The sequence below is a fragment of the Furipterus horrens genome, unplaced genomic scaffold, assembly GCF_987537825.1.
Source record: "Furipterus horrens unplaced genomic scaffold, mFurHor1.1.pri manual_scaffold_2, whole genome shotgun sequence".
Lineage (NCBI taxonomy): Eukaryota > Metazoa > Chordata > Mammalia > Chiroptera > Furipteridae > Furipterus > Furipterus horrens.
Window position 1 is genome coordinate 87,659,085 of NW_028327172.1, and position 27,778 is coordinate 87,686,862.

At 39.2% G+C, this 27,778-nt stretch overlaps 1 protein-coding gene and 1 pseudogene across 3 annotated transcripts in view; one reads left to right on the forward strand and one right to left on the reverse strand.

Annotated features, from left to right (window-relative positions):
- The first annotated feature begins 2,052 nt into the window (after positions 1-2,052).
- Positions 2,053-27,778, forward strand: part of RNF214 (ring finger protein 214) — a 51,989-nt gene continuing 26,263 nt past the window's right edge. Inside the window, exons 1-5 of one of the 3 annotated variants that reach the window (XM_090265998.1) lie at positions 2,053-2,496; positions 4,605-5,115; positions 5,776-5,835; positions 9,704-9,844; positions 12,244-12,383. In XM_090265998.1, coding sequence (XP_090122124.1) covers positions 2,387-2,496; positions 4,605-5,115; positions 5,776-5,835; positions 9,704-9,844; positions 12,244-12,383 — 962 coding nt within the window. In that variant the 5' untranslated portion in view covers positions 2,053-2,386. The remainder of the gene's footprint in view (positions 2,497-4,604; positions 5,116-5,775; positions 5,836-9,703; positions 9,845-12,243; positions 12,384-27,778) is intronic. The other 2 variants (XM_090265997.1, XM_090265999.1) reach the window with 2 other exon arrangements.
- On the reverse strand, positions 6,571-7,218 carry LOC150018992 (PRELI domain-containing protein 1, mitochondrial pseudogene; annotated as a pseudogene).

Genomic DNA, 27,778 nt, shown 5'->3' on the forward strand with positions numbered 1-27,778 from the left:
CTCAGGGGGATCTAGACTGTCCTGGAACCCGGGACTCGGGTGTCCCGTGTTCCTGGGCTATTTCACACGTGGACTGAGGAGTATTCTGCGCAGCTCTCCCATCAGATACCGGCTACCCCCAGTTCTCGACTACCAGGACTTCCAATGCTCCACCCTCACCGAGTTTTCAACTCACCGGCCAGGCCGCCTCTCCAGCCGTCGCCTCCTTGCGGAAACTCGCGACTTCCCGGGAGTCCGAAGAGCTAGTGACAGCAGCATCACTTCCGCCCGGCGGCGCAGCCAATCAAAGGCGGTCACACGGCCGGCCCTGGCCGACTGGGAGCGACTTGCACTAAGAGACTGCTTTTTCGGGGATCCTTAGCCGGGAGAGGAGCGTGCGGGTGTGGTGGGCTTTCCTCGCGGGACCCCACCGTCTCGAGTTCTCGGGCATCTTCAAGAGGGGCATCCCCCAGAACCACCGTCTTCTTCATGGTGTTCTCTGGAAAGGGCACCTCTGTTGCGACCTTTAAAAGCACCTCGTTTCTTTTCTCTCTCTGTTTGCCATGGTCCCTACTCTCCCTGAAACCTTCCTAGAAAGGCTTCTGCCTTCACTGGGTCTCCTTCCTTCTCCCGATCGCTTCTTCTTTCTTCCTCCAGTCCTTGGAGAGTCCACTTGTATCTCAGGGGGAGGTGCTACCGTGCGCCCACGTCCTCTCGACGGTGCCTTCTCTGGCCGCCAGGGGGCGCCGTCGGGGGCGGCCAGTTCCACCGCAGCCTCTCCTATCCGGCCGAGCCTCGCCCCCTCCGACTCGTGCCGCCGGAAGTGGGCGGTGTAGCGCGCGGACCAGCGCCCGACCCCTCCCCCCGAAGCCCGGCCGCCCCCTCCCCCAGTTTCACCAGCTCAGGTGCGTCCTGTCCCTCCCCCATTTCCTCCCCGGGGCTAGGAACCCGAGGGGTGTGCGGGGCGGGCGCGCGCAGGCTGGGGGGGCTACGACGCCCGGGGGCGGGAGCTGAGGTGGGGGGCGTGGAGGGTGTCGTGAGAATGCGGGCGGGGTCCTGGCCTAGAAGTGGCACTGGGCTGACCTCGAGATGCTGGGCCGCTGGGAGTGTGCGGAGGGGCTTCGGCCGGAGGTATCGGTCGGCTCACCTAGTTGGAGGGCAGCCCTGGCCACCCGGCGCTGCTTCCACTCATGGTCCCCTCCACTCATGGTCCCCTCCGCGCCGGGCTCCCGTTCTCCCCTGAGGACCCGTCGCTCCCGCCATCGCCGCCTCGCTGGTGGTCGCCGCCGTGTTGCGGCGCGGAGATTTCCCTCGATACCTTCAACTTCCCATTCTACGTCGCAGTCCACTGTCCCTACCCCCTACTCTTGGGCTCCCTAGCACGGAGTTGCATCTGTGACCCGTGCCCTGTGGTTTCGCTTCACCGGGCACCAAGGACCCCCGGTCCCCGGGCTGTTTTGCGGCAGGGTGTTTGCACCTGACGGAGCAGGAACGGCGATTTTGGGACCCATTTTCTCTTAGGAGCTTTGTATAATGGGGGAAACTGAGGCACGGGGACGCTGGCTTGTGAGTGAAGTGTTGACACAGTTGTCTTAATACTTGTCTTACTGGATCTTAAAGGGTCAAGGGTGTACCTGTGGTCCTATTTTTAAAAAAAATTAGATTAACCCTATGTTACACCGTCCCCCCATGTATGTTTTTTCCCAGAGAGGGCCATGAGTTTGTCCTGCAACGTAAAAGATAAGATGACCGTTTGATCTTATAAAGTCATCTGCCCTCTTTCCAGCTCATTTTCGTGCTAGCATAACCTAGAATCTCATACTCTTGCACCCTTATAGTAACTGTGAACGGTCTGTACTTGGTCGTTATCAGACTTTTCCCATTGGTGGGGAAGTGCTGACAAGGAAAAGATACTTAGGTTGACCAATATAATATTGCTTTTCTTTCACACATAAACCACCTCCCTAAAACTTCTCTTAAATTAATGGAGAATGCTTTTAATGTAACAGCAATAAAACGATTTAAATACATGTGATATTGTTGATATTAGGCGAAAAAAAATCATCTTTTGTAAATGATATCAGGTACGGTAAGTATACCGACCATTTGAAAGCATCACAAACTCCGCATTTCTGCCAAAAGTGAAGAAGGCTTTGCATAGACTCTCAGATGTTTATATAAATATGGTGGTTCCTGAGGATTGATGTGCCCTGGGACCTACTGCGTGCGCTGGCTCTGTCAATACCCTACTGTAGAATAAATGCTCTTAAATGTTTTCTTCTGGAGCCCAACTTTGTTTCTTTTGTGGAACAGCTAACTGTTGTGTGAACATTCTGAAAGGGAAAGGTACATTTGTTTTAAAAATTTGAAACTTGTGGCCTGTAATTTGTTTCTGAATGTGCAGAGCATGATGGCTGCGCCTGAGGTGGCTGGTGTGGACAATGCCCCCAATCCTCCAGAGTCCTCTTCTAGTGTATGTGCTTCCAAGTCAGATGAAGGTCTCCTAGGTGCTCAAAGGTAATGTGTGATTCTTGACTGGGAAGATGTTTTTTGGGTAAAGGGCTTTTGAGCTGGGCCTCTTACAGAACTGTAGCTGGTCTTTTCTCCTTTTGCTTTAGGAGCACTGCACTGCCCTAGGTTAAACTTTTTAAAAGTAGGGGCTGTCTGACCTGTATTTTTATTTCTGGTACATAACACAGTGCCTGACACTCAGCGGATATGCTAAATGTTTCTTGAATAAATAGATTAGAGTACAGGGGATCAGACTCATCCAAAAATGCAGATATTTCCTCATTCTGTCCTACATGGATTATATGTTCATTTAACTACATGTTTATATATTACACATACACACATACACCTATAATATATATACACATAGATACATGTATACACACATGTATGTGTGTTTATATTTATATAGCTGTATCTATCTATAGATAGATAACTTTGGTAATATGGTTTTACTGCTTTATGTATATATTTTGCCTGCCACCTAAACTCCTGAGGGCAGGAATTATGATTACCCAACCTTGTATCTTACAGTGCTTGACACATTGTATGTACAAGGTTGTACTAAATTGTCTATATATTCTATCTCAGCTCTTTTCTAGAGTACCTAGGACCTAATGTAATAGATAATACTGTACTAACACTTTATATGTATGAACACATTTAATCCTCCCAACAGTCCCGGGAGGTAGGTGCTAATATTATTATTCCCATTTACAGGTGAGGAAACTGAGACACAGAGAGGTTAGTAACTTGCCCCAGGTTACCAAGCTATGTTGGGAGTCAGGGTTTGAACCCAGGCTTGTCTGACTCCAGAGTACTCAATAAATATTTGTTTAAATGAAGAGAAGTTTGTTAGTGAATGGGTAATGGGGAAAAATGTTAAGTTAGCCTAACCATAAACTTGGATCTTCATTTTATAAATAAAATCAGCCACATATGACTAGTAATAATACCAGTTAAGGCTTATTGGGTGTATACTATGTGCCAGGCACTGTACTAAATACTTAAGATGCATTATTTCATGTTATTCCTGCAATAATCATGTTAGGTAGGTGGTAGGTAGTATTATTTCTATTTTACAAATGAAGTTAAGTAATTTGCCCAGTGTCAAACAACTAGTAAATAGTAGAGTTAGGATTCATATCCGGGTACTATATATGCCCAAATTTGTAATTAAATGCCCCTTCCAACTCCTCAGTTAACTCCCAGCAAGGAATCAGCTTGGAGTGTTTATAAATATTTTCATATTACAAGATGTTCTCTCAGTTGTTTTATTTTGAGCAGCAAGTGCTACTGAGGAAAGAAAGGCATAGTGACTGAAGCCTCAGTCAGTGCTAGTTTGGGGTTAAAAAAAAGAAGAGAAATTTAACACAGATTTAATCGTTATTCTCTTGTGAAAAACTTAACAGTTGTGAATGTTGAATGTCATTGTAAATAGGTTTTAAAGATCTCTTAAAAACCAATATGTGAAGTCACTGTGATAAACAGTAAAATAGCTGTCCCAGTGTTGTACATGTATGTAATTGGGGTAAAATTTCTACTTACAGCTTCAATTTTTTATTCAAAATTGTTTGTACTTCAGATAGCTTGAAGTGAAGATACTACGCTCTGGAAAATTGTTGAAGAACCTAAAAAGTGGTTCTGGTCATTGATCTGTATAATAAGTTAGAGTGAAAATTATTTTTATGAAACATGAGAGTGGAATAAAAACATTTGTAAATTAATATTTTATTTATTAAAGTATGTGTAACTAAATCAATACATGTAACCTAATGAAATATTCTAACATTAGGCTATTTCATTTGTATTCCTAAAAGTTACTCACATTGACCCTCAAAAAGTTTTTTAATCTTCAGAGTCAGTTACTGTAGTTACTTATTGTAGTCATTTACTGTAGACTGTCTCCAGAATCCAGGTTCTTAACCACCAAACTATATTCCCTGTATGAGATAAAATCACTGGATAGAAACTAAGTTCCTTTTCATTTTGATCATTTGAGGGATTTATGTAGTCTAGTCTTGTTCTTTTAAAGGTTACATGAAAAGTATTATGTATTTAATCCTTTTTAAGATTGGGTGAAGAGAGAAACTTTTTATCTTATGTTTTGGTAGCCCCAAAGACCCTGCACAGAAGCACAAGAATTCGCCTCTGTCAAGTGTAAGTAGCCAAACGATAACCAAGGAGAATAACAGAAATGTCCATTTGGAACAGCCAGAGCAGAATCCTGGTTCGTCAGCAGGTGACACTTCAGCAGCGCATCAGGCGGTTTTAGGAGAAAACTTGGTAGCCACAGCCCTTTGTCTTTCTGGCAGTGGGTCTCAGTCTGATTTGAAGGACTTGGCCGACACAGCAGGAGAGGAGGGGGACACATGCCTCCGGGAGAGCCTGCACCCTGTCACTTGGTCTCTTAAGGCAGGGTGTCATACAAAGCAGCTTGCCTCCGGGAATTGTTCTGAAGAGAAATACCCACAAGCCTCCATCCTAAAGGAAGGTAGCAGGGACACAGGCTTGGATTTCCGACCTGTAGTACCTCCAGCAAATGGGGTTGAAGGAGTCAGAGTGGATCAGGATGATGATCAGGATAGCTCTTCCCTGAAGCTTTCTCAAAACATTGCTGTACAGGTCAAGTATCAAGTTTCTATTATTAAAATGGAATTTGGGCTTTTTTTTTTTCTTCATGGTTGGTGGAGAACTACTCTTTATTGTTTTTTTACTGGCAACTTTCATACTATTTCCATTTGGTGCTATGCGATGACTTCATTCCGGTGTTCGGTAAATAATAAAGCCAGGAGCCATTGTCTAATTTTGGTGACTAGGAACTTTATGATCTACGTATCATCTCTTTCACTGAGTAATTGATGAGTGTAGCTCATTTGCATTCATATTTCCCATCTTTGTCCTTGCAGGAAGAATCCTTGTTAATTCTCAGACCTGCATCTTAAGAAGTACAGTGGTGTATCCTGCCTTGTAGTGACTGGTGTGCTTTATTGTAGGAGGAAGGATGGGTACCATAGGTTGTAGGGGACAAAACTCTAATCTCAGGCTTGAGGCTGTCTCTCCATTAGTTGTTGGGTTTTGTTCAGGTTATTTTGTGGGATAAGTGCTTACTTCAGCATGGATATCAGTGTCCATTTGCCAGAACTGCAGTGCTTCTCTTGCTGTGAAGCCAGTAGGTTAGTTTCTTCGTTACTTACGGCAGATTTCTAGGTGAAAGTACTGCAGTAATTCTTCCTTTTAAAATGTCACAGAACGGTTCTGAATATATTGTTTCTTTCTTTATAGACTGACTTTAAGACCGCTGATTCAGAGGTAAACACAGATCAAGATATTGAAAAGAATCTGGTAAGCATGTAAACTGTTTTTGTTGCTCTATGAAACCATTAATGTAGAAAATCTAGAGTCATATGATCTCAGCTGGAAGAAGTACAGGAGCCTCCTTTATACAATTCCTGATGGATAGTGAGCTCTCTCCTACATGGTCACTTCCAGAGATGGGAAGCTTATGCCTCACAAAGCAGCCTGTTGCATTTTTAAAACAGCTCTTATTCTTAGATCTCATTCTGAGGTGAGCACAGAGCCTCTAAAACTTGTTATAATTCCTGAGCTATGTAGAGTAAATCTAAATTCTCTTTTACTTGTTAGTGCTACATATTTTTTGGGGGGTGAGGGTACTGATTGAATTCAGCAAATATTTACTGAGTGCATATTATGTGCTAGATATTGTTTCATGTACTTGGGACACATCAGAGAACAAAACAAAGGTCCCTGCCCTTGTGGAGCTTGCAGTCTAGTGTTTATGATCACTTTGACTGCATGATATCTATGACCCTGGACAAGTCACAGCACCTCTCTGTGCCTGTGTCCTCAGCAACTCGACGCAGGAAGAGGCAGGCGCAGCCCTGATGTGGGTAATGTGTCTGGTGCACTGCAGATGTCAAACAAGACACCACCCCCAACCCACCACCTGTACAGTAGATTGGGCTGGAAGTTGACCTTTAATAATAAAGTACAAGTGATGAGGGCAGAGGGAGTGGAGCCAACTGGTCTGGTGTGTTGCTGCCCCGGGGCTTGGACTGGCTACACCAGCGGCTGCTGCTGCTATCGCTGTTTGGTGGCTGCCTTGCTGGCAAGATCCTTGGCCTTGTCTTTACTGCCATTGCCATCTCCTCTGCCTTCCTGGCTTCCTTGGATGTCTCAACAAGGGTTTTGGAAGGTGCCTCACCTTGCAGCTTGGTCAAGATATATTCAACTCTTCATTGTCTTGATCACATTGCTTTTGAATTGGGCAAGATCAAATTCCTGGGCAGCTCTCAGGATGCCAAATAAACTAGAGAAGACCCAGTCTTCCCAGCAGATTTCAGTCCAGCTGCTGTTATCAGTTCACAAAGTAAACACATCATTTCTCCACCACCATCAGTGGGGAATGGTTGATGTTCCAGGTTAAGGTAGTCATGGTTTGGTTCTGTGGTTCACAATAGAATCCTCCAGGGTGTACACTGGGTGAGCAACATTGGCAGGAAACAGTCACTTGGCCTAGTGGGGCCTCCTGTAGGTCTTGGCAGAAGTCTTGGACGGGAGCTTCTGGTCAGGGACCATCTCCTATTGCACTAAGTCTTCTGTCAAGATATGTTTGCTATGTGGATTTAGGTGCCACTGCCAGAAGGCAGCAAACACTTGATCCCGGGAACTCCGGAGCATGTTGTGGCCCATAAAAGACTTCACCATTGTTCCCAGTCGTGGCAGGTTCAACACCTGCTCAGCATTAGGGTCCAAAGGCTGGGGCGGCAGGGGGCGCTTATGCACCGATGGTGGCATGCAGAGGCCAGGTCGGGTTTGGCACACACCCACCAGACTTGTAGCTCAGTCACCACCAGTCTGCGCCCCACCAGCTGCTGCCGCTATAAGAAATTGCCCAGTAGCCCTACATAGTTTTGAAGGTTTTTTTTTTTTCTTGCCTCTTCCTCTTAACTCACAGGTCTGAAACTTTCTAGGTGAAACATCCCCAGATTATTTTAACATTCCTTTTTCCTTTATATGATATGCTTCATTTCTTTCATCATCCTGGTTACCTTTTCACCTAGACATGTCCCACCTTATCAATGTTTCTTTTGAAATGTGATTCTAAAAACTAAATGTACAGACAGAGTATAATTAATTCATAATATAATGGGACTCTCATTCTCTAGCTCTCGTTCTAGACACTATTTCTTAAGCTTTTGGCTTATTTCAGCAATCTCATCACACTGTTGAGCTTTCAGTCAAACTCCATCAGGTCTTTCTCTCATGTATTATTTACTCGTATCTTCCCATTTTATTCCTAGGTAATTAGGTTTTAAAACTTAGTTAGAGAACCTTGACCAGTGTGGCTCAGTTGATTGGGTGTTGTCTCGTGAAGCAAAAGGTTTCTGGTTTGATTCTTAATCAGGACACATGCCTAGGTTGCAGCCTGGGTGCAAGGGACAACTGATGTATCTCTCACACATCAATGTTTCTTTCCGTTTCTTTCTCCCTCCCTTACCCTCTTTCTAAGAATAAATAAAATCTTTTTAGAAAATGAGTGAAGATATAAACAAACATTAAAAAAAACTTAGAGAACTTTACATTTATCTTTGTTAAACTGGTCGCCTTGATCTATCACTAGCATCTTGTGGCAAAAACTTCTACCCCTTAAGTGGATGCCTATCTAAATGTATGTTCTTCAAGAGGATGGATAATGCTGGGAAAGGCACCTGAGGATCAGGAAGAAGTCTTTAGGGGAAGATGTGTTAATTGAGTAGAAAAAAAGGAAGAGTGCTTATAGTAACCAGATAAGAAAGTGACTATGTGGTACACGTTGAAGAAATTTAGAGGCAGCGGGAAAGAAAGAAGTTACTAGAGTACATTAATCAGATAATGCCAGTAAAAACTTTTTAATAGAGAGTAGCTACTCAGAAGTTGTTAATAACAGGCAGGTAAAAATATCCTAGAGATGAGAGACCTCATGGAGATATGCTAGGTAGAAGAGAACCTCCAGGGGAAGGGGAAGAAAGTCATATTTTCTCAAGCACTTACACTAATCAGTTTATTTACATAGAGTATTTATTTTTGTCCCTGTAGTTTAAGGTAGGGTTTGGATGACTGTATAGCAATTGAAGGGGCCAACGAAAGTTATAAATATGTACTCTTTAGTATCAGTCTGAAATTGGGCCAAAAGAGGCCCAGGGTTGTGTTTCGTTCGGCTGTATTCTTTTGGGTGGTGGTGTGACCCACAATCTTTTAAAAAGGCAGTGGAACTAGGCAGGTGTTAAACTTGGCAGCAATACAAGAAACTTGGCTCCTGTTTCATTTGCTCTCCTTTTCATCCATTCATGGTAATTGTCCACTACTTTATACCTATGTATTGTAAATTGGCCCTCTGTAAGTTTTAGTGTCCCTTTGAAAGGTAACCATAGCTTTTCTTGATTTACTGACTTGAGGGAGGCAGAGCTCAATTGTGCTCCTTGCTTTGAAAGCTTGCTGGTTTGCTCAGTCTTAATCCCAAGTTCTCTACACTTCTTAGTGCGTCTCTCAGTTTTCAGAGTTAATGATGTAAGAAATCCTGTTTCTGGATGCATTTTTGTAGGTGACATGTTCTTTGTTTTTGCCCATTCTTTTCTTCTTTCTCTTAGCGATAAAATGCCTCCTTCTTATTCCTTAGATCAGGGATTAGCAAACATTTTTCTCTAAAGGATCAGAGAATAAATACCTTAGGCTTTATGGGCTATATGGGCTTTGTCGTAACCACTCCACTCTGCCATTATAGTGTGAAAGCAGCCTGTAAGCCATTGGCTGTGGCTGTGTTCCTATAAAACTTCTATTCACGAAAACAGGCAATGGCTGGATTTGGTCCACAAGCCATAGGTTGCCAACCTCTGCCTTAGGGCAGTTTTGTACAATAGAACTCCCTGTAATGATGGACATTTTCCATATCTGTGCTGTCCAGTATGGTAGCCACTAGTCACATGTAGCTATTGAGCACTTGGAATGTGGTTAGGTGACTGAAATTAATTAGATAAACTAATTAATTTTATTCTTTTAATTAGTTTAAATTAACATAGCCCCATATGGCTAGTAGCTGCAGTATTGGACTCTGCAGCTGTAGAGCTCTGCATAGTGCCTTGAGCAGGCACCTGGTGAATGTTTCTTGCAATTAAATTGGGGAATTACACTTTTCTTTTATTGTTACCAATAGGATAAAATGATGACAGAGAGAACCCTGTTGAAGGAACGGTACCAGGAGGTCCTAGACAAGCAGAGGCAAGTGGAGAATCAGCTCCAAGTACAATTAAAGCAACTTCAGCTAAGAAGAGAAGAAGAAATGAAGAATCACCAGGTATTCTGTTTGTGTTAAAATTGTCAATAATTAAAGCTATAGTCCCTAATCAATTTTAATTTTGTTTCCAACTCAATAGAAATAAAAAAGCAGTATTTAACTTTTTCATGGTTATTATAGAATTTTAAGGATAGAAATAACCTTCGAGGTTATTGTCTTCAAACTCTGACTTCTCTTTTAGTTCAGAGAGAAAGGAATTATTTAATATTGCTTGTTGACATAATAGTCTAGAAAATCATTTGATTAGACTTATCACATTATATTAAAAAATACAATTCTAGGTAGATTAAAAATCCACATATAAAAACTGGAAAAATCTTCCAAATTAGAAGAAAATTTAGGAGACTATTTTTAAAACCTCAAGTTATAAGAGATCATTTTAAGCCAGGCAGAAAACCCAGAAGCCATAAAAAAATTAATCAATTTAATTACATATAATTAAAAACTTTTGATACACCAAATGATACAAAAAAACGGTAAAAAAGATCAATGTTAGGCTGAGAGAAAATATTCATAGTACATCTGATGAAGGGTTTAATATCCATGACATTCTGAGACTCCTATAAATTTGTGGTAAAAGTCAAATAATCTAGAGAAAAATCAGGAAAGGTGTTTGTATTAGCTTTCTATTGCTGCTGTAACAAATTACAATGAATTTAGTGGCTTAACACAACACAGATTTATCATCTTACAGTTTTTCTAGGTCAGAGGTCCAACATGGTGTCATTGGGTGAAACTCACAGTGTCAGCAAGATTGTTTTCCTTTCTGGGGGCTTTAGGAGAGGATCTGCTTCTCTGTATTTCCAGCTTTTAGAGGCTGTTTACATTCCTTGCCTTGAGTCTCCCTTCTCCATCTTCAAAGTCAGAAGCATTGCACCTCTGACCATTCTGCCCTAATCACATCTTCCTCTGGTCATAACAGGGAAAGGTTCTTCATTTCTAAAAGACCCATGTTGTGATTAGATTGGGCCCACCCAGATAATCCAGGATTACCTTCCCATTTCAAGATTCTTACCTAAATCACATCTGCAAAGTTTCTTTTTCCATGGAAGATGACATATTCACAAGTTCCAGGAATTAGAATGTGGACATACTTTGCGGGGAAGGGACTACTATAGACAGTAATTCACAGACAAGGAAAAGCAGGTAGGTAATAAAAATATGAAAAGAAGCTCAGCTTCACTGGTATTCATTCATTCACTCAGCAAATATTTTTTGAGTTCCTGATCCAGGCTCTGAAGATTTAGTGGTAAATGAAACATAGTCTCTGCCTCCATTGATTACTTATTCTAGTTGGAGGAGACAGACAGTAAAAACAGTAAAGAATGGGAGTTAGGGAAACAGTTACTATAATTATTAGATACTATTCCTCCTTCTCCCCCATTAGATTGGAAAAAATGAAAAAAGTTGTCAAGTGTGAGGAAAAATGAACTCTTTTCAGACATGGGTAGGAATATGAATTGTTATGACCTTTTTGGAAAACTTATTAGGAATTGTCAGTTAAAATTTAATATGTATACATACTGTGACCTAGCAGTCTCATTATTACGAATATATTCTACAGAAATAAAAGTTTTTGTATGAAAGTGTAGACATCTAGAATGTTTCTTACAGTATTGTTTATAGTTATAATAAAACTGGAATCAACCTGATGGGCCCTTACTAGAGAATGGTTGGATAAATTGCATATATATGCATTGTCATATTATGCAGCTATTTTTGAGTTCTATATTGACAGTATGTTCAAGTGTAAAAAAGCAGGATGCAGAATAATAAAATGACCTCATTTAAAAAAATAAAAGCAATGAAATACATACCGAAGTATACATGTGTTTGTTTGTATGAGAATGGTGAAAAATGTAAAAGGACAAAACAGTTAATACATTGGTTACTTTATGGATGGAGTTGGTGTGGATTAGGGAGTGACTTAACTTTTTGTTACTTGTATATATATGTATTTGTTAAATAGTGAGAAAAGAAAAGAAAAAACAACCCTAACGTGTAATAAAGTAGGAGTGTAACAAAACAAGACCATGTTTGATAAAAGTAACAAACTCCCACCCTATGCAAGAATACCTTTCTCAGCATTTTTGACAGGTTCATTCAGCCTTTATTTGAACACCAATAATGGAGAGCTGATTGCTTCACAATACAGTAAATTCCGTTTTTGAACAGTTAGAAATTTTTTGTCCTGTTGAATTGAAATCTTTATTTTAACTTTCTTCCGTATATCTAAATACTGGCTTTTGGAGCTACTCATCAACCAGATTCCTTCAATTTAATTTGAATTTATTAAAGTCAGTATGTTAATTTGCGATAGTTGAAAATAACTTTCAGACCAACGTAACTAATTTATTTCCTTCTTTATTTGTGTGTGACTGTAATTTTGTGGGACTCAGGAGATATTAAAGGCTATCCAGGATGTGACAATAAAGCGAGAAGAGACAAAGAAGAAGATAGAAAAAGAAAAGAAAGAGTTTTTGCAGAAGGAGCAGGATCTGAAAGCTGAAATTGAGAAACTTTGTGAGAAGGGCAGAAGGTAAATGATACTATTAAGAATAAAAACCCTCTGTGTATGTGCGTAAGGGGCCAGTCCTCCTTGTATTTCCAGTTTCTTTTCTTTCAGTCTAAGTTTTATTTCAAAAACAAGTACACAAATAAAAATCCTGTAATGATTTTGGCTTTTGAATTAATAGTAGCTAATTGTTGGGTCCCAAGTTTAATCAAGACTTTGATATTCATCAAACACTTATTTTACTTGCTTTAAAATCTAATTTAAAAAAAATTTAGGCTAGGAGAATACTTTGATTATATTTATGCTATTCATCACCAAAAGCACATTTCAAACAGTAACATTGTAAGCTGTTTAGAAAGACTTATTTACTGGATCTTTATCTGCTTCTGGGTACTGGAGTAAGAAAGTAAGGTAGGCGTAGAAATCAATCAGATTTTCAATTTCTCAAGTTTCTTAATCTGAGCTGTTTGGAAATCAAAATAGCTGTGAATACTGTGATGATTTTATTTAAATTCTACTAAAACACATTTTTATTAAGAAAATCTTGGTGTGCTGTTACGTGGAAGAGCTAAGTGATAAGTAACAAGCTCATTTGGCTGAATCATTTTCCAAGTATGGAAGATAATTGTGAAAGGTCAACATGAGAAAAAATGTTTGGAAAAGGGTCTAAAGACCAATCAATTGTTTTGTTGATAATCCAGTGATAATGATTAGAAGATGGGTAAGCTGTCCTTGATGATCCATATGTCAATAGTTATAAAGAGTGTAGTAGAAGCAGAACACTGTACTAGGCTTTTCTATCAAAACAGCTACCACCACCACCCAACAAGGCCATTGCCTTTATAGTCTACATGGGGAAGATGAAGCACAGGTAGGTGCATGTAAGCAGCTTAGCAGTAGATATTTTAAAGAACAGAACTTGGGAGGGTAAGTTTGTAATTTTATTCTAAGATTCATGAAAGATTTCCTTTTGATGTGTGTTCCATACATTCTACATATCTCTATCTTCTTTACCATGTGATTAGAGAGCTATAGTTGATAACTGATACTAACAATTTTCTGCTTGTAGTCTTGAAATCTAATGTTTTTTTTTAAATGTATGTCATGCTTTCTGTCATTCTTTCTGTTAAATTTGGGGTTCATTTTTCCAGAAGTAGGAAAAGAAGTTTTCTATATGGATCTTTGTTCTAGCAATGGTATAAGTTTTGTTTAGCATTCCATTTACAATAGGAACTATGGGCACAAAATATTGATTATTGTATTAGTATGCTCAGGCTGCTGTAACAGAATACCGTAGACTGGGTGGCTTAAACAACAGAAATTTACTTTCTCACAGTTCCAGAGGCTTGAAGTCCAACATCAAGTTGCTGGCAGGGTTGGTTTCTGGTAAGATGTCTCTTCTTGGCCTGCAGACAGAGCTTCCTTCCTGCTGTGTCCTCACATAGCCTTTCCTCTGTGCATGTACACTCCTGTGTCTCTCTTCTTCCTATAAGGAGGACACCAGTCTTACTGGATTAGAGCCCCATCCTAATTACATCATTTAACTTTATTTACCTTCTTAAATTCCCTGTCTCCAAATATAGTCACGTTGGGTTAGGCTTTAACATACGAATTAGGGGGTGGGCACAATTCAGTCCATAATGGGATATACTTGCTATTCATAGATCTTTCATTCATTCAGCCAACCTTTATTGAATACGTACTATGAACCAAACAATATGAGTCTGGAGAATAAAAAGCCCTCAAGGAACTTATTGTTTAATAGGGGAAATAGGTAAATAAATAGATAATTAAAAGATAGCATAATGATACCATGATAGTGGTGGTATGAAAACATTTAGAAGAAGCATGTAACCCAGACGGGATAGTGGGGAGTCAGAGAGGACTTTCCAGAGGAAGTGATTCCAAAATTGAGTCCTAAAAGATAAGGAGAAATAAGACCACCAAGTGCAGTATATCATCCTTGGTTTGATCCTGGGTTAAATAAACAATAAAGGACATTTTGGAATAATTAGGAGCAGTTGAATATAGACCACATATTAGGTAATACTGTCAAATTTAAATATTTTGAGTGTGATTATGGTATTGTTAATATTTTAGGGGTTAAGTCTCATGATGTCTGCCTTAGGTGGTTCAGAGAGAGAAGTAAAGTGAATGTGGCAAAAACGTATAACAACTGGTGAATCTAGATGAAGGGCATATATGTTCATTATACTTTTTTAAAAATTTTATTGTTATTTTGTTACAGTTGTCCCAGTTTTCCCCCCTTTGCCCTCTTCCACCCAGCCTACCCCCTGTTCCCACAGTCAATCCCCACACAGTTGTCCATGTCCATGGGTTATTCATACATGTTTTTTGACTAGTCCCTTCCCTTTTTTTCTGCCATTATCACCTTCCCTCATTATATTGTTCTTCTAACTTTTTTGTTGGTTTGAAACTTTCAAAGAAAAAGTTGCAGCGGTGGGAATTAGCCAGGCAAAGAACAGGGAGAAAGACAATGTAGGCAGGGCCCCACAGGGAGAATAGCACCTGAGATATGAGGTAGAGAGGAGTGAGGCTAGTAGTGTAGTCAGAAACCAGGTCACAAAAGACTCGCTGCATTACGGAGTTCGGGTTTTTTCCCTGATAGACATACCGAAGGATTTTAGGGAAGGAGGGGTAACAAAGGATGAGAGTTGTATTTTAGATTGATGACTTTGGCAGTTGAAAATGGATTTGGGGTAGTGTAGAGGGCCCTTTAGGAGACTGATCTGTCAGGACCTAGGTTAGAATAATGGTGGCCAAAACTAAAGTGTCAGTGGGGAGGTGAGATGTGAACATGTTTGTAAGATATTAGGGTAGCACCAGTAGGTGGACAGGGAGAAGTTAGAGTAATTCCCCTATTTCTGGCTTGGAAAATTGGGGTTCTTTTGGAAAATGGGGTTCTTTTATAAGATGTCTTAACCATTTTACTCATCTCATAAGTTTCAACTTAAATTCTACCTCCTTTGTGAAATATTCCTCACATTTCATCCTGAACTAATTTCTTTCTCCTCAGAGCTCTCTGCTTATTTAACACTTATTTTTATGTTGTACTCTTAATTTTTTTCCACCTGTATATGTCTCTGCTGGCCATTTATATTGTAAAGCTAGGCTCTCTCTCTATATTTTGGGTTGGCCAAAAAGTTCGTGTGTTTTTTTCCATAAAATAAAAGACATTTTTAATCTTCACCATTAACTATTGATTTGGATATTTTGAGTATGTCAGCTATCTCCCACGTGATATAATGTTGATTGTTCTCAATTAGTGTCTCGATTTGATCACAATCAACTTCAGTTCGACTATGGAGCATCATCCAGCAAGAAATCTCCGGCACAAAACTTCACAAACCACTTTTCACACATTCAATCAGTCACAGCACCTTCTCCATACACTGCACAAATCTTATTTTGCATTTCAGTTTTATTTTTACCTTTCTTGAAATAAAACATAATATGCCAAAAATGTCACCTATTTTCTTCCATCTTCAATATTAAAATGGTTACACAAAAATTCACCAATTTTGATAAATTTTTGTTTTAAATGCATGCTGATATGGCAGCTGTCACAATACAACCTAACAAAATTGTTTTGGATAAAGTTAAAGACAACTGAGTGCTCCTAGGACCATCTTATGGAAAAAGACCAAAAGAACTTTTTGGCCAATCTAATATTTGTATTAAATTTTTTTTTCACTCTTGTGTTCTTTTATAACACATAATTTAGAGCTATATATCTGATAATTATTTGGCAAGTATTTGTTGAACTATTGGATAGGAAATTAAGAGAATTTCACATTGATATTATGTAAGCTGACTTTATTAGTAGAATTCTGCTAAGTCCTTTGTACTGTTTGGAGGTAGTCACTCTACATTTTAATATACTTAAATTTTTAAATATACTTAAATTTTTAAGGAGGAAACCCTGAATTGACCCCAAAAATAAAATATTCAGGTTAGTTATGTATTTGACTTTTTCCTGAGTACCTGGCTCCTTTGACATGGCTGCTGTCTTGCTTTTGTGAGTACACTTTCTAGTTCCCGGCTTTCATTCTTCAAGGTTATTGCTGGCATTAGGTGAGGCTTGGCAGGGGGAGAAGGAGGGTAAGAAGGGGAAGGGTCTAGTCAGGGAACTAGTATAAATGACCCATGGGCATGGACAATGGGATGAGGATTGACTGTGGGAGTTGGGTAGGCAGGGTAGGGGAGAGAAATGGGGGGAAAAGTGGAACAACTGTAATAGAAAAACAATTAAAAAAAAAAAAAAAAAAGATGAGGCTTGCATGCTAGTACTCTTCCAGGACAGAACAACTTTTTCAGCTCCCTGCCTTTAATAGTGACTCATTGAGAATGGCAGCAAGTAGGGCTCATTCAGAATAAAAGATAGTGAACTTGCAGTTTAAAGGACCTTATCAATTGATTTCATAGAAGCACTAGCTTAGAACGAGTACCAGAAAAACTACAATATCAAGCATGATTCTTCTTTTTTTTTAATGTTCTGGGCTTGCCTAATGAACTCATGTGATAGAGTGATCAATAAGTAGCAGATCCAGGGGTAATACTGTTGGAAGTGTTACTTTGGATCTGATATAAGAGTATGCTAAATTGAAATTAATGGTTCATGAGGATTCATTTCAGAAATTTCTCGCCACATGCTTGTTTATTTAATTGGTATGCTCTGAATTCCTAATAACTTATCTCATGATCCATAAGTCTAGTGAGTGTTTCTTATGTGCAATAGCAGTGAGTCAGGCTGTTGCAGTATCCCATATTTTGACCTCAGCCTTCAGTCTTTCCAACTTTCTGTCTGATCCCCAGTAAATCTACACTTTAACTACATCAAGGCCTCTTTCTTGTTGTGACCTCACTCTATTTACACTAGTCTTTAGATCCCTGGAAGCAGGGATCTGCTTTTAGATAGCCTACATGTATGGTTCGTTACATTAACTATTTCCTTACCATTACCATCAATTCTGTGGTGCATTGTTCCTTTCCTTATGTTTTTCCATAGTACTCCAGTCCTGGGTCAAGTTAGTCACGTGATCTCTCTCTTCTTATTCCTGGGGTGCTGAGTGCTGCTGGAGAAAATCATACAACTGTGTCTTGGGGCCAGAGTAAATCTATTGACTTCCAACATTACCTGGGTCCTGAAGGCACACTTTTCCTCTGAGACCTGTTCCAAACTTTTTTACTTTTCTTTCTAAACTTTCTGTCTCTACCATTTCTCTCCTTAATCTTAGCAGATGATCTTGTTTTGTTTTTTTTTTTTTTAATTTCACTGAAAAAATAAAGGTCATCAAGTAAAACTTCCTTTAGTTTCCTCACTATCAGCAGACACATCCATCCTTTCTTTCTGTCTTTGTGTCTAGATTTAAACTTTCTACCTGTATGTGAATATAATTCATTTTTGCTTCTACCATTTCTCCATAAGTGGCACCACTATCTCCTCCAATGCCTAAGCAGAATAACTGGGAGTCATCCTAAACTCCTGTCTCTTAGCACCTCTCCACCACATGTGCTTTGACCAATCTCTGTAGATGCTTAATTATTCCTTTCTCTTCATTCTACCACTGGCAGTTGAGGTTCTCATCAGTTCTAGATTACTAAAGTAGGCTGCTAAACTTTGCCTCTAGTCTGCCTCTCTAGAAATCTTTCTAAGATACAGTTCTGTTAATGGAATTTCCCTGCCTAAGATTCTTCATAGTTCTACATTGTTTTAGAGTAAAGTTTAAAGTTTTGTATAAAAGGTTCTCAGTTACCTAGTCCCTGTTTATGTCCTTTTTCTATGTTTTTGTACCACTCCCTCAAACCATCATTCTAGTTTATACCTATTACTATATGCAGTTTCCTGATCTCATTTAAAACTCAGCCTGTATTGTCTGCTCTAGAAAGCTTCCCCAAATACTCCCCTTCTGATGGTCTTTTTTTTATTTACTTGAATGCTTCTCCATATAGTTAGCTGTTGCTGCTGCTGCTACTGCTGCTGCTGCTGCTTCTTTTAAGGTGGAGAGTTTTATTGAAAACTCAGTAAGTATAAGTCTACAAGTGGTAAAATATAGAACATAATTTTTCATAGTGAAAACCCAATAACTCTGAAGTTGAAAAATTAATAAACTTATAAGCTTCTTATTTTGAAGTATGGAGACAACTATTAGAAAAAAAAGAATTAAAAACTAAACTGGCTAAAAGCGGTAAGGGCCTATGATGTATAAGGAATTGCTGGGAGAGAGGAGTCTCTGTTTCTTCATAAGCTTGCAGAATTATTTGACGTTTAACACTATCTGAATGCATAATATAAAAAAGTAAAAATTAAATTAAAATGAAAAACTGATGACAGTATTTGTAAAAAGAACAGTGTACACAGTAAGCCAAATACAGATAAAAGAGCAGCATGTTGATATATTCAGCAATGAGTATTGTTTTCTTAAACATGGAATTGAAATGATCTGGCCAAATTTGTTTCATAATCAAAGTGTGAATGAATCTTTTCATGGTTAGGAAGTTTGTATTTCTTGCTATTTCTTTTCTCTCACTTTTCTCTTGATAGGTTATTCACTTATTTCATATTCTCCGTTTTTTCTCTTTTTTAAAAAAGGAAAGACATTCATCTTTTGTGCTATATTCCAATTTTTTATTCAATCTTTATTGTATTTTTTTCAAATCACCATTGCATCCCTATACCCCCACCCTTCTCACAGTCACCACACTGTTGTCCATGTCTATGAGTCCTTTCTCCTTTTTGCTCAACCCCTCCACACCCAAACCTCCCTGCACCCTTAGCTGTCATCCTGCTCTCCGCCTATGAGTCTGACCCTGTTTTCCTTGTTAGTTCAGTTTGTTCATTAGATTCCTAGTTAATTTGTTCATTAGATTCTTGAGAACAGTTTTTTTGATTATCTCTCGCTATGTAAAAAAAAAATCGTAAAACTTTATGTCTTAAAATGAGTAATTTATTACTTCTCAAAATTCTTTGGGTTGATTGAATCTTTGATGGTTCTGCCAGTTTTCTTTGGAGTCATTTCTGTAGCTGCAGTCAGGTGGTAGCTGGGCCTGGAACATCCAAGATTGGCTCAGCTGGGACACTAGGCCTTTCTCACTCTCTCTCCACGTTGTCTCAGGGCTTTTACCTTTCCAGGTGGCCTTCTAGCAGAGAAGCCAGATTTCTTACTTGGTGGCTCACAGCTCCCATGAGGGCAGAAGTAGAAGTTTCCAGGCTTTCTCAGGGTGTAGACTTGGCACTGGAACAGTGCTCCTTCTGTGGCATTCTTGTGGTTAAAATGAGCCAGAGGGCTAGCTCACATTTAGTGTAGGAGGGAATTACCAAGAACATGAACACCAGGAGTCCTGATTCATTGGAAGGCATCCTTCTTTAGAGATTTGCTATCACTGCAAATAACACATCTATTTTTATAAATTTTATTTTTATTTTTTATTTTAGAGAGAGGGGAAAGGAGGGAGAAGGAGAGGGAGAGAAACACTGATGTGAGAGAGAAACATCAGTTGGGTGCTTCTGTATGTGCTTTGACTGGGGACCAAACTTGCCATCCAGACACATGCCCTTACTGGGAATTAGACTGGTGACCCTTCGGTTTGTGGGACGATGCCCAACCAACTGAGCCACCCTGGCAGGGGTGCAAGTAGTTCATCTTATGTAACCTTTTTCTGCTCAGCATGTATTAGTATCTTTTAGATATGGGAAATCATAGAAGTTATATAAATAGGAGACACATAATTAGAGATGTTTTAAAAATATGCAGGATGAAATAGGGAAGAAACAGGTTGGTACATCAACCATTAAGCTATTACAATAAAGTGAGTTTAAAAGGATCATTATAAGACCTTCGGTGGTGGAATAAAAAGGAAGAAATGGATTCAGGAGGAACTGGTGTCTTATTTTAAACATTAGGACAGAGAAAGAAGTAAAAAAAAGAAAAAAAAAGTCATGTTTTGACATTGGGTAACTATGTGCCACATGGACAGTAATTGGGAAGGAGAATTCCAGTTCTAAGTTCTGCACTCAAAATAATAAATTTGGGTCCTGTCCAGTGTGGCTCAGTTGGTTGGGTGTCATCCCGCAAACCAAAAGGTCACTGGTTTGATTCCCAGTCGGGGCACGTGCCTGGGTTGCAGGCTCTTTGCTCCGTCCCTGGTAGGGGTGCTTGCAGAAGGCAGCCTGTTGATGTTTCTCTCTCACATTGATGTTTCTCACCCTCTGTTTCTCCCTCCTTTCCCTTCTCTCTAACATAAATAAATAATAAAAATAAAATAACTTTAAAAATTAAAAAAATAATAAATTCAATGGTATGGAATATGTGAATTAAAATATCCAGTAGGCAGTTGGAAATGGGAGACTTGAATACAGAAGAGATGCTATGTCTTGGTTTGGTGTTGACTACTTAGAGGTGATAGTTAAAACTATGGAAGTGAATTTTCTGTGGGAAAAAGTTTAGGGTAGGGTTCAGTTCTGAACCCTGATACAGCCCTACAGTTTGAGAGTAGAAGAAGAGAAGGGAAAAAAAAATCAGAAAGAAAGGGAAAGTTCAGAATAGATAGGGTTTCAAAGAGAAGATGATTAAAAGTGTCGGAATTACTGGGAAGGAAAAATGAGAACCAGGTTGAATGAAGGCCGTGGTAATTATTGAGTGTAACCATTGGGAATTTTAGGCGGGGGAATTAAGTTATTGGAATTGTTTTCCCCCCAATATTTTATTATGAAATTTTTCAGACTCTAGGAGAAGCTTGAAGTATTGTACATAAACGTTTGCCACCTAGATTCAACGATTAACATTCTGCTAAATTTGTTTTGGTAATATCTTTCCATCTATCTACCCCTCTCTCCAGTCACTGGTTCATTTTTTTTTCCCCCTTGATGCATATCAGAGTAAGGTGCATTCACCAATAACTGCACCTCTAAACTCATAAACATATGTTATTAATTGGAATTTAATGTTATTTGCATTTCCTTTTTTTTAGTAATAAAGCGTATATGCAATTTTTTAAAAGTATATTTTATTGATTATATTGTTACAGTTGTCCCAATTTCTTTTCCCTTTGCTCCCCTCTGCCCAGTACCCCCCCTTCCCTCCAGCAATACCATCCCCCTTAGTTCATGTCCGTGGCTCATGCATATAAGTTATTTGGCTTCACCCTTTCCTATATTATTATTAACATTCTCCTGTCTATTTTGTACCAACCAATTATGCTTCTTAATCCTTGCACCATTTTCCTATTTCTCCCCCTTTCCCCTCCCAGCTGATAACCCTCCAAATGATCCCCATACCGATGATTCTGTTCCTATTCTGGTTTCCTTAGTTGGGCTTTTTTTTTTATTTTTTAGATTCAGTTGTTGATAGTTGTGAGTTTGTTATCATTTTAATGTTCATAGTTTTGATCTTCTTTTTCTTAAATAACTTCCTTTAACATTTCATCTAATAATGGCTTGATGATGATGAACTCCTTTAGCTTTACCTTGTCTGGAAGCACGTTATCTGACCTTCCATTCTAAATGATAGCTTTGCCGGATAGAATAATCTTGGTTGTAGGTCTTTGCTTTTCATCACATTGAATACTTCTTGCCAGCCTCTTCTTACCTGCAAAGTTTCTTTTGAGAAATCAGCTGATAGTCTTATAGGCACCACTTTGTAGGTAACTCTGATTTTTTCTTGCTGCTTTTAAGAGTCTCTTTTTATCTTGAACCTTTGGCATTTTAATGATGATGTGTCTTGGTGTGGTCCTCTTTGGGTCTAGCTTGTTTGGGACTCTGTGCTTTCTGGACTTGTATGTCTATTTCTTTTGCCAAATTTGGGAAGTTTTTCTTCATTTTTTCACATAAGCTTTCAGTTTCTTGCTCTTCCACTTCTTCTGGCACCCCTGTGATTCAGTTGTTGGCATGTTTAAAGTTGTCCCAGAGGTTCCTAAGCCTTTTCTCATTTTTTTCAATTTTTTTTCCTCATTCTGTACTGGTTGACTGTTTTTTCCTTCCTTATGTTCCAAATCATTGATTTGAACCCCAGTTTCCTTCCCTTTACCAATGGCTTTGTGTGGATTCTCCTTCGTTTCATTTAGCATAGCCTTCAGTTCTTCCCTGATGCATTTGCCGTACTTAAGCATATCTGTCAAGCCTGTGAGCCCCTTTATCACCAGTGTTTTGAACTCTATGTCTGTTAGGTTGGCTATCTCCTCATCGCTTATATCTCCCACTGGAACCTTGATCTGTTCCCTCTTTTGGGCCATACTCCTCTGTCTCCTCATCTTGACAGGCTCCTGTGTTTGTTTGCCTCTGTGTCTTAGGTAAAGCTGTAGCCCCTGTTACGTTGTAAGGGGCGGAGCCTTAGGTACTCATCAATATAGGTGACCTGTTTTGGCACTATATGTGGGGGAGGAGTCTGAGGGCACAGTGCTGCTTGCTCAGACACTCGCCCCTTGCTGTAGGGGACTGGTGCCTCTCTAGCTGTTGCCCTGGTTGTGGTTCCCAGAGTGAGTGGGTCTGCAGATGTTCTAGGATTGTGGGGGCCCTTTAAACAAGTGAACTCTGCTGAGAGATCAGCAGTTTCTTCCTCCACCCTAACCCTAACTGGTGTTCACAGTCAGAAGCAATGAGGCTTTATTTTCCCTGGTGCTGGAACCGTGCGGTTTGGTCTAGTGCTGAGAGCGCTCCCCAGATTGTCCCTCCCAACTTTTTAAAATGTGTTACTGCGCTTTCCACAAGCCCGCCACAGCCACTGTCGCCATTGGCCTGATGTCTCCGCACTGCATCCTCTTCACCCCTCCTACCTGTCTGTATGATTATTTCTTCTTTATATTTTTGTGGGTTGGACTTCCACGTGGCCTGGTTTTCTAGAACTTCTGGTTGTCTCTAGTTTTGAGGTAGCTGTAATCCTTCATAGTTGTGGAGGGAGATGCAGCGTGTCTACCTACACCTCCATCTTGGCCAAAGTCTCTTTTTCCTTCTTTTTAAAACAGTTAATAAATTCTTATATTCATTTAATGACTATAGAAAAATTTTATAAGCAGGATGAACATTTTTTTCTCTATTTATAGAATACACAACACATACACACACATTATTGGGTTACTTTCTATTTTACAGTAGAGATAAGTAAAGGAGAAAATCTTAGCCTAAGACATGAATCTTTTGATTATTTTTATCAGGTTTTATATTTAAATCTGTTTAACTTGCACTACTAAAATCAGTGAGTATCAGATAGGGCATAATTCATGTAAGTTTTTTTATTGAATTTATTGGGGTGGCATTGTTTAATAAAATTATATAAGTTTCAAGTGTACAATTTTATAATACATTATCTGTATATTGTTATTGTGTGTTTATCACCCCAAGTCAAGTCTCCTCCCATCACAATTTATCCCACCTATACCCTGTTCTATGTCCTCCCAACATCCTTTTCGTCTAGTAAATCACCAACCAATCTGTTGCTGTGTCTATGAGGATTTTTTTTTTCTTAATCCCTTCCCCTTCTTCACCCAGCCCCACAATTACCCTACCCCTGAAAGCTGTCAGTCTGTCTGTCCTCTCTCCGTGAGCCTATCACAAGTTTTGCTTGTTAGTTTATTTTGTTCATTAGAGTCCACATATAAATGAAATCATATGGTACTCCTTTCTCTGATTGGCCTACTTGACTTATCATAATTCTCTCCACATTCATCTTACTCTCACAAAGGGTTAGATTTCCTTCTTCTTTACGGCCAAGTAGTATTTTATTGCATAAATGAATCAAAGCTTTTTTATCCACTCATCTACTAACGGACACTTGGATTGCTTCCAAATTTTGGCTATTGTAAGTAATGTTACAGTGAACACAGGGGTGCATGTATTTTGTTGAATTAGTGTTTAAGGTTTCTTTAGATATATTCCCAGAAGTGAAATTGCTGGGTAATAAGGCAGATCCATTTTTAATATTGTGAGATAACTCCACACTGTTTTTCACAGTGGCTGCATCAATCTGCATTCCCACAAATAGTGCAAAAGGGTTCCCTTTTTCTGTATCCTCACCAGCACTTGTTTGTTGATTTATTGATGATTGCTGTTCTGACAGGTGTGAAGTGATATCTTATTGTGATTTTAATTTGCATTTCTCTGATGAGTAGTGACATTGAGCATCTTTTTTATGTCTCTTGGCCATCTGTATGTCCTCTTTGGAGAAATGTCTATTCAGATCCTTTGCCCATTTTTTAATTGGCTTGTTTGTTTTTGTTTTGTTTTGTTTTTGGTGTTGAGTTTTATAAGTTCTTTACAAATTTTGGAATTTAACCCCTTTTCACATGTATCATTGATGAATAGGTTCTCTCATTCAGTGGGTTATCTTTTCATTTTGTTGATAGTTTCCTTTGCTGAGCAAAAATGTTTTAGTTTGTTGTAGTCCCACTTGTTTATTCTTTCTTTTATTTCCTCTGCCTGAGGAGATATGTGAGAAAAAATATTGCTGTAAGAAATGTCTGAGATTTTACTGCTTATGTTTCTTCTAGGCTTTTTATCGTTTCAAGTCTAAAATTTGTCTTTATTCCATTTTGAGTTTATTCTTGTGTGTTGTGTAAGAAGGTGGTCTAGTTTCACTTTTTTTGTGTGTTTCTGTCCAATTCTCAAAACCATTTATTGAATAGACTCTCTTTACCACATTGTATGTTTCTGCCTCCTTTGTCAAATATTAATGGACTATAAAGGTGTGGATTTATTTCTGGGCTATTTTATTTCATTACTCTACATGTGTTTTTATGCCAGTACTGTGATGTTTTGATTACTGTGGCCTGTAGTTTAGTCTGATAATCTGGCAGTGAGATTCCTCCAACTTTGTTCTTGTTTCTCAAGATTGCTGTGGTGATTTCTGTTCAAGATGGAGGCATAGGTAAGATTTACTCTCTGTGCTTCACTCTCTCTGGGCTCCAACACCGGACAGTAGCTTGAAGGGCATCAGTGGCATAGGGGGGAAATTGAAGTGTCTGGCATTAGGGCGAGTGCCAGGGGACAGCTTCCTCCCCTACAAAACTCCAGAGGCCAGGCAGTGGCCATTGTTCTTTTACTGAGCTCTCCCAATACAGAGCCATAGAGTGGGAGTGGCACTATATATGAGACTCCACCAACCTGGTTCACATAGGTTGGCCCACCCTGGCATTTACCCTAAGGTTCTGCCCCATCAACTTACTGTGCACTTTTCTACATTAGGCCACGCTACTAAGGGGGTCAGAGCAGCTCTACCTAATACATAGAAACACAGGCAGGCTGCCAAAATGAGGAGACAAAGAAATATGACGCAAATGAAAGACAAGAAGAAAACTCTAGAAAAAGAAACAAAATGGAGATAAGCAATCTATCAGATGCAGAGTTCAAAACACTGGTTATTAGGATACTCAAGGAACTCATTGGGTACTTCAACAGCATAAAAAAGACCCAGACAGAAATGAAGGTTACACTAAGTGACGTAAATGAAAATTTATAGGAAATCAGTAGTAAAGTAGATTAAGCCGAAAATCAAACAATGATTTGGAACATAAGTTAGAAAAAAACATTCAATCAGAATAGCAAGAAGAAAAGATTATTCCAAAAAATAAGGGTAGTGTAAGGAGCCTCTGGGACAAGTTCAGATGTACCAACATTGAAACCATAGGGGTCTTGGAAGGAGAAGAGAAAGAGCAAAATATTGAAAGGTTATTTGAAAAAATAATGAAAAAAACTTCCCTAATTTGGTGAAGGAAATAGACATACAAGTCCATGAAGCACAGAGAGTCCCAAACAAGCTAGACCCAAAGAGGACCACACCAAGACACATTGTAATTAAAATGTGAGAGGCCAAAGATAAATAGAGAATCTTAAAAGCAGCAAGAGAAAAGAAAAGTTTCTTACAAAGGGGTTCCTATAAGACCGTAAGTTGATTTCTCAAAAGAAACTTTGCAGGCAAGAAGGGATGGGCAAGAAGTATTCAATGTGATGAAAAGCAAGGACCTGCAACCAAGACTACCCTATCCAGCAAAGCTATCATTTAGAATGGAAGGACTGATAAAGTGCTTCCCAGACCATGTAAAGCTAAAGGAGTTTATTATCACCAAGCCATTGTTACATGAAATGTTAAAGGGACTTATTTAAGGAAAAGATCAAAACTATGAACATTAAAGTGGCAATAGATTCACAACTATCAAAAATTGACTATAAAAAACAAAATAAGCAGACAAGCAGAACAGAAACAGAATTATAGATATGGAGATCATTTGATGGTTACTATTTGGGGGCGGGGAGAGAATGGGGGAGAAGGTTCAGGGATTAACAAGTACAAATTGGTAGGTACAGAATAGTCGGGGATGTTAAGAACAGTATAGGAAAGGGAGTAGTTGAAGAACTTATGTGCATGACCCCTGGACATGAACTAAGCGGAGGGATTGCAGTAGGTGGAGAGGGGCAAAGGGAGAGAAATAGGGAGAACTGCAATAGCATAATCAATAAAATATATTTTTTTAAAATTCTAAAGGATGCATGGAAAAGAAAAATATTGCTGTGGCTATGTGGAGTCATTTTTGGTTTCATATAAATTTATGAATATTTGTTCTTGTTCTGTGAAATATGTCATTGGTATCTTGATTAGGAATTGCGTTGAATCTGTAGATTGCTTTGGGTAGTATGGACATTTTAATGATGTTAATTCTTTCTATCCATGAACATGGTGTATGCGTCCACTTATTTGTATCTTAAACTTTTTTCTTTAGTGTCTTATAATTTTCCAAGAACAGGTCTTTTACATCCTTGGTTAAATTTATTTCTAGGGTTTTTGTTGTTGTTGTTGTTGTTGTTTTGTTTGTGAAGGGATTGTTTTATTTTTTCTTTTTTTTCCCCATATTTTATTACAGTTGTCTCATCTTTCCCCCATTGCTCTCCCCTGCCTCTCCGACCTCACCCCTCTCCCACAGCCAATCCCCAACCAGTTGTCCTTGTCCATGGGTCATTTACATTAGTTCCTTGACTAGACCCTTCCCCTTTTCCCCTTCTTTTCCCCCTTCTCACCCTCCCCACTCCCTCTGGTCACTGTCAGTCTTTTTTTTGTTTCCATACCTCTAGTTCTATTTTGATCATTTGTTTTATTCATTAGGTTCCTGTATTACATGAGATCATATAGTATTTTTCTTTCGCCCCCTGACTTATTTCACTACCATAATACTTTCCAGCTCCATCCATGTTGCAATAAAAGGCAGCTTCTTTCTTTCTGTTGCATGGAATTCCATCATGTAAATGTACCACAGTTTTTTGATCCAGTCATTCACTGATGGTCACTTAGGCTGTTTCCAGCACTTGGCTATTGTAAATAGTGCTGCTGTGAACATAGGGGTGCAGAGGTTCTTCTGAATTGGTGTTTCAGGCTTCTTCAGGTATAATCCTAGCAGTGGAATCACAGGATCAAAAG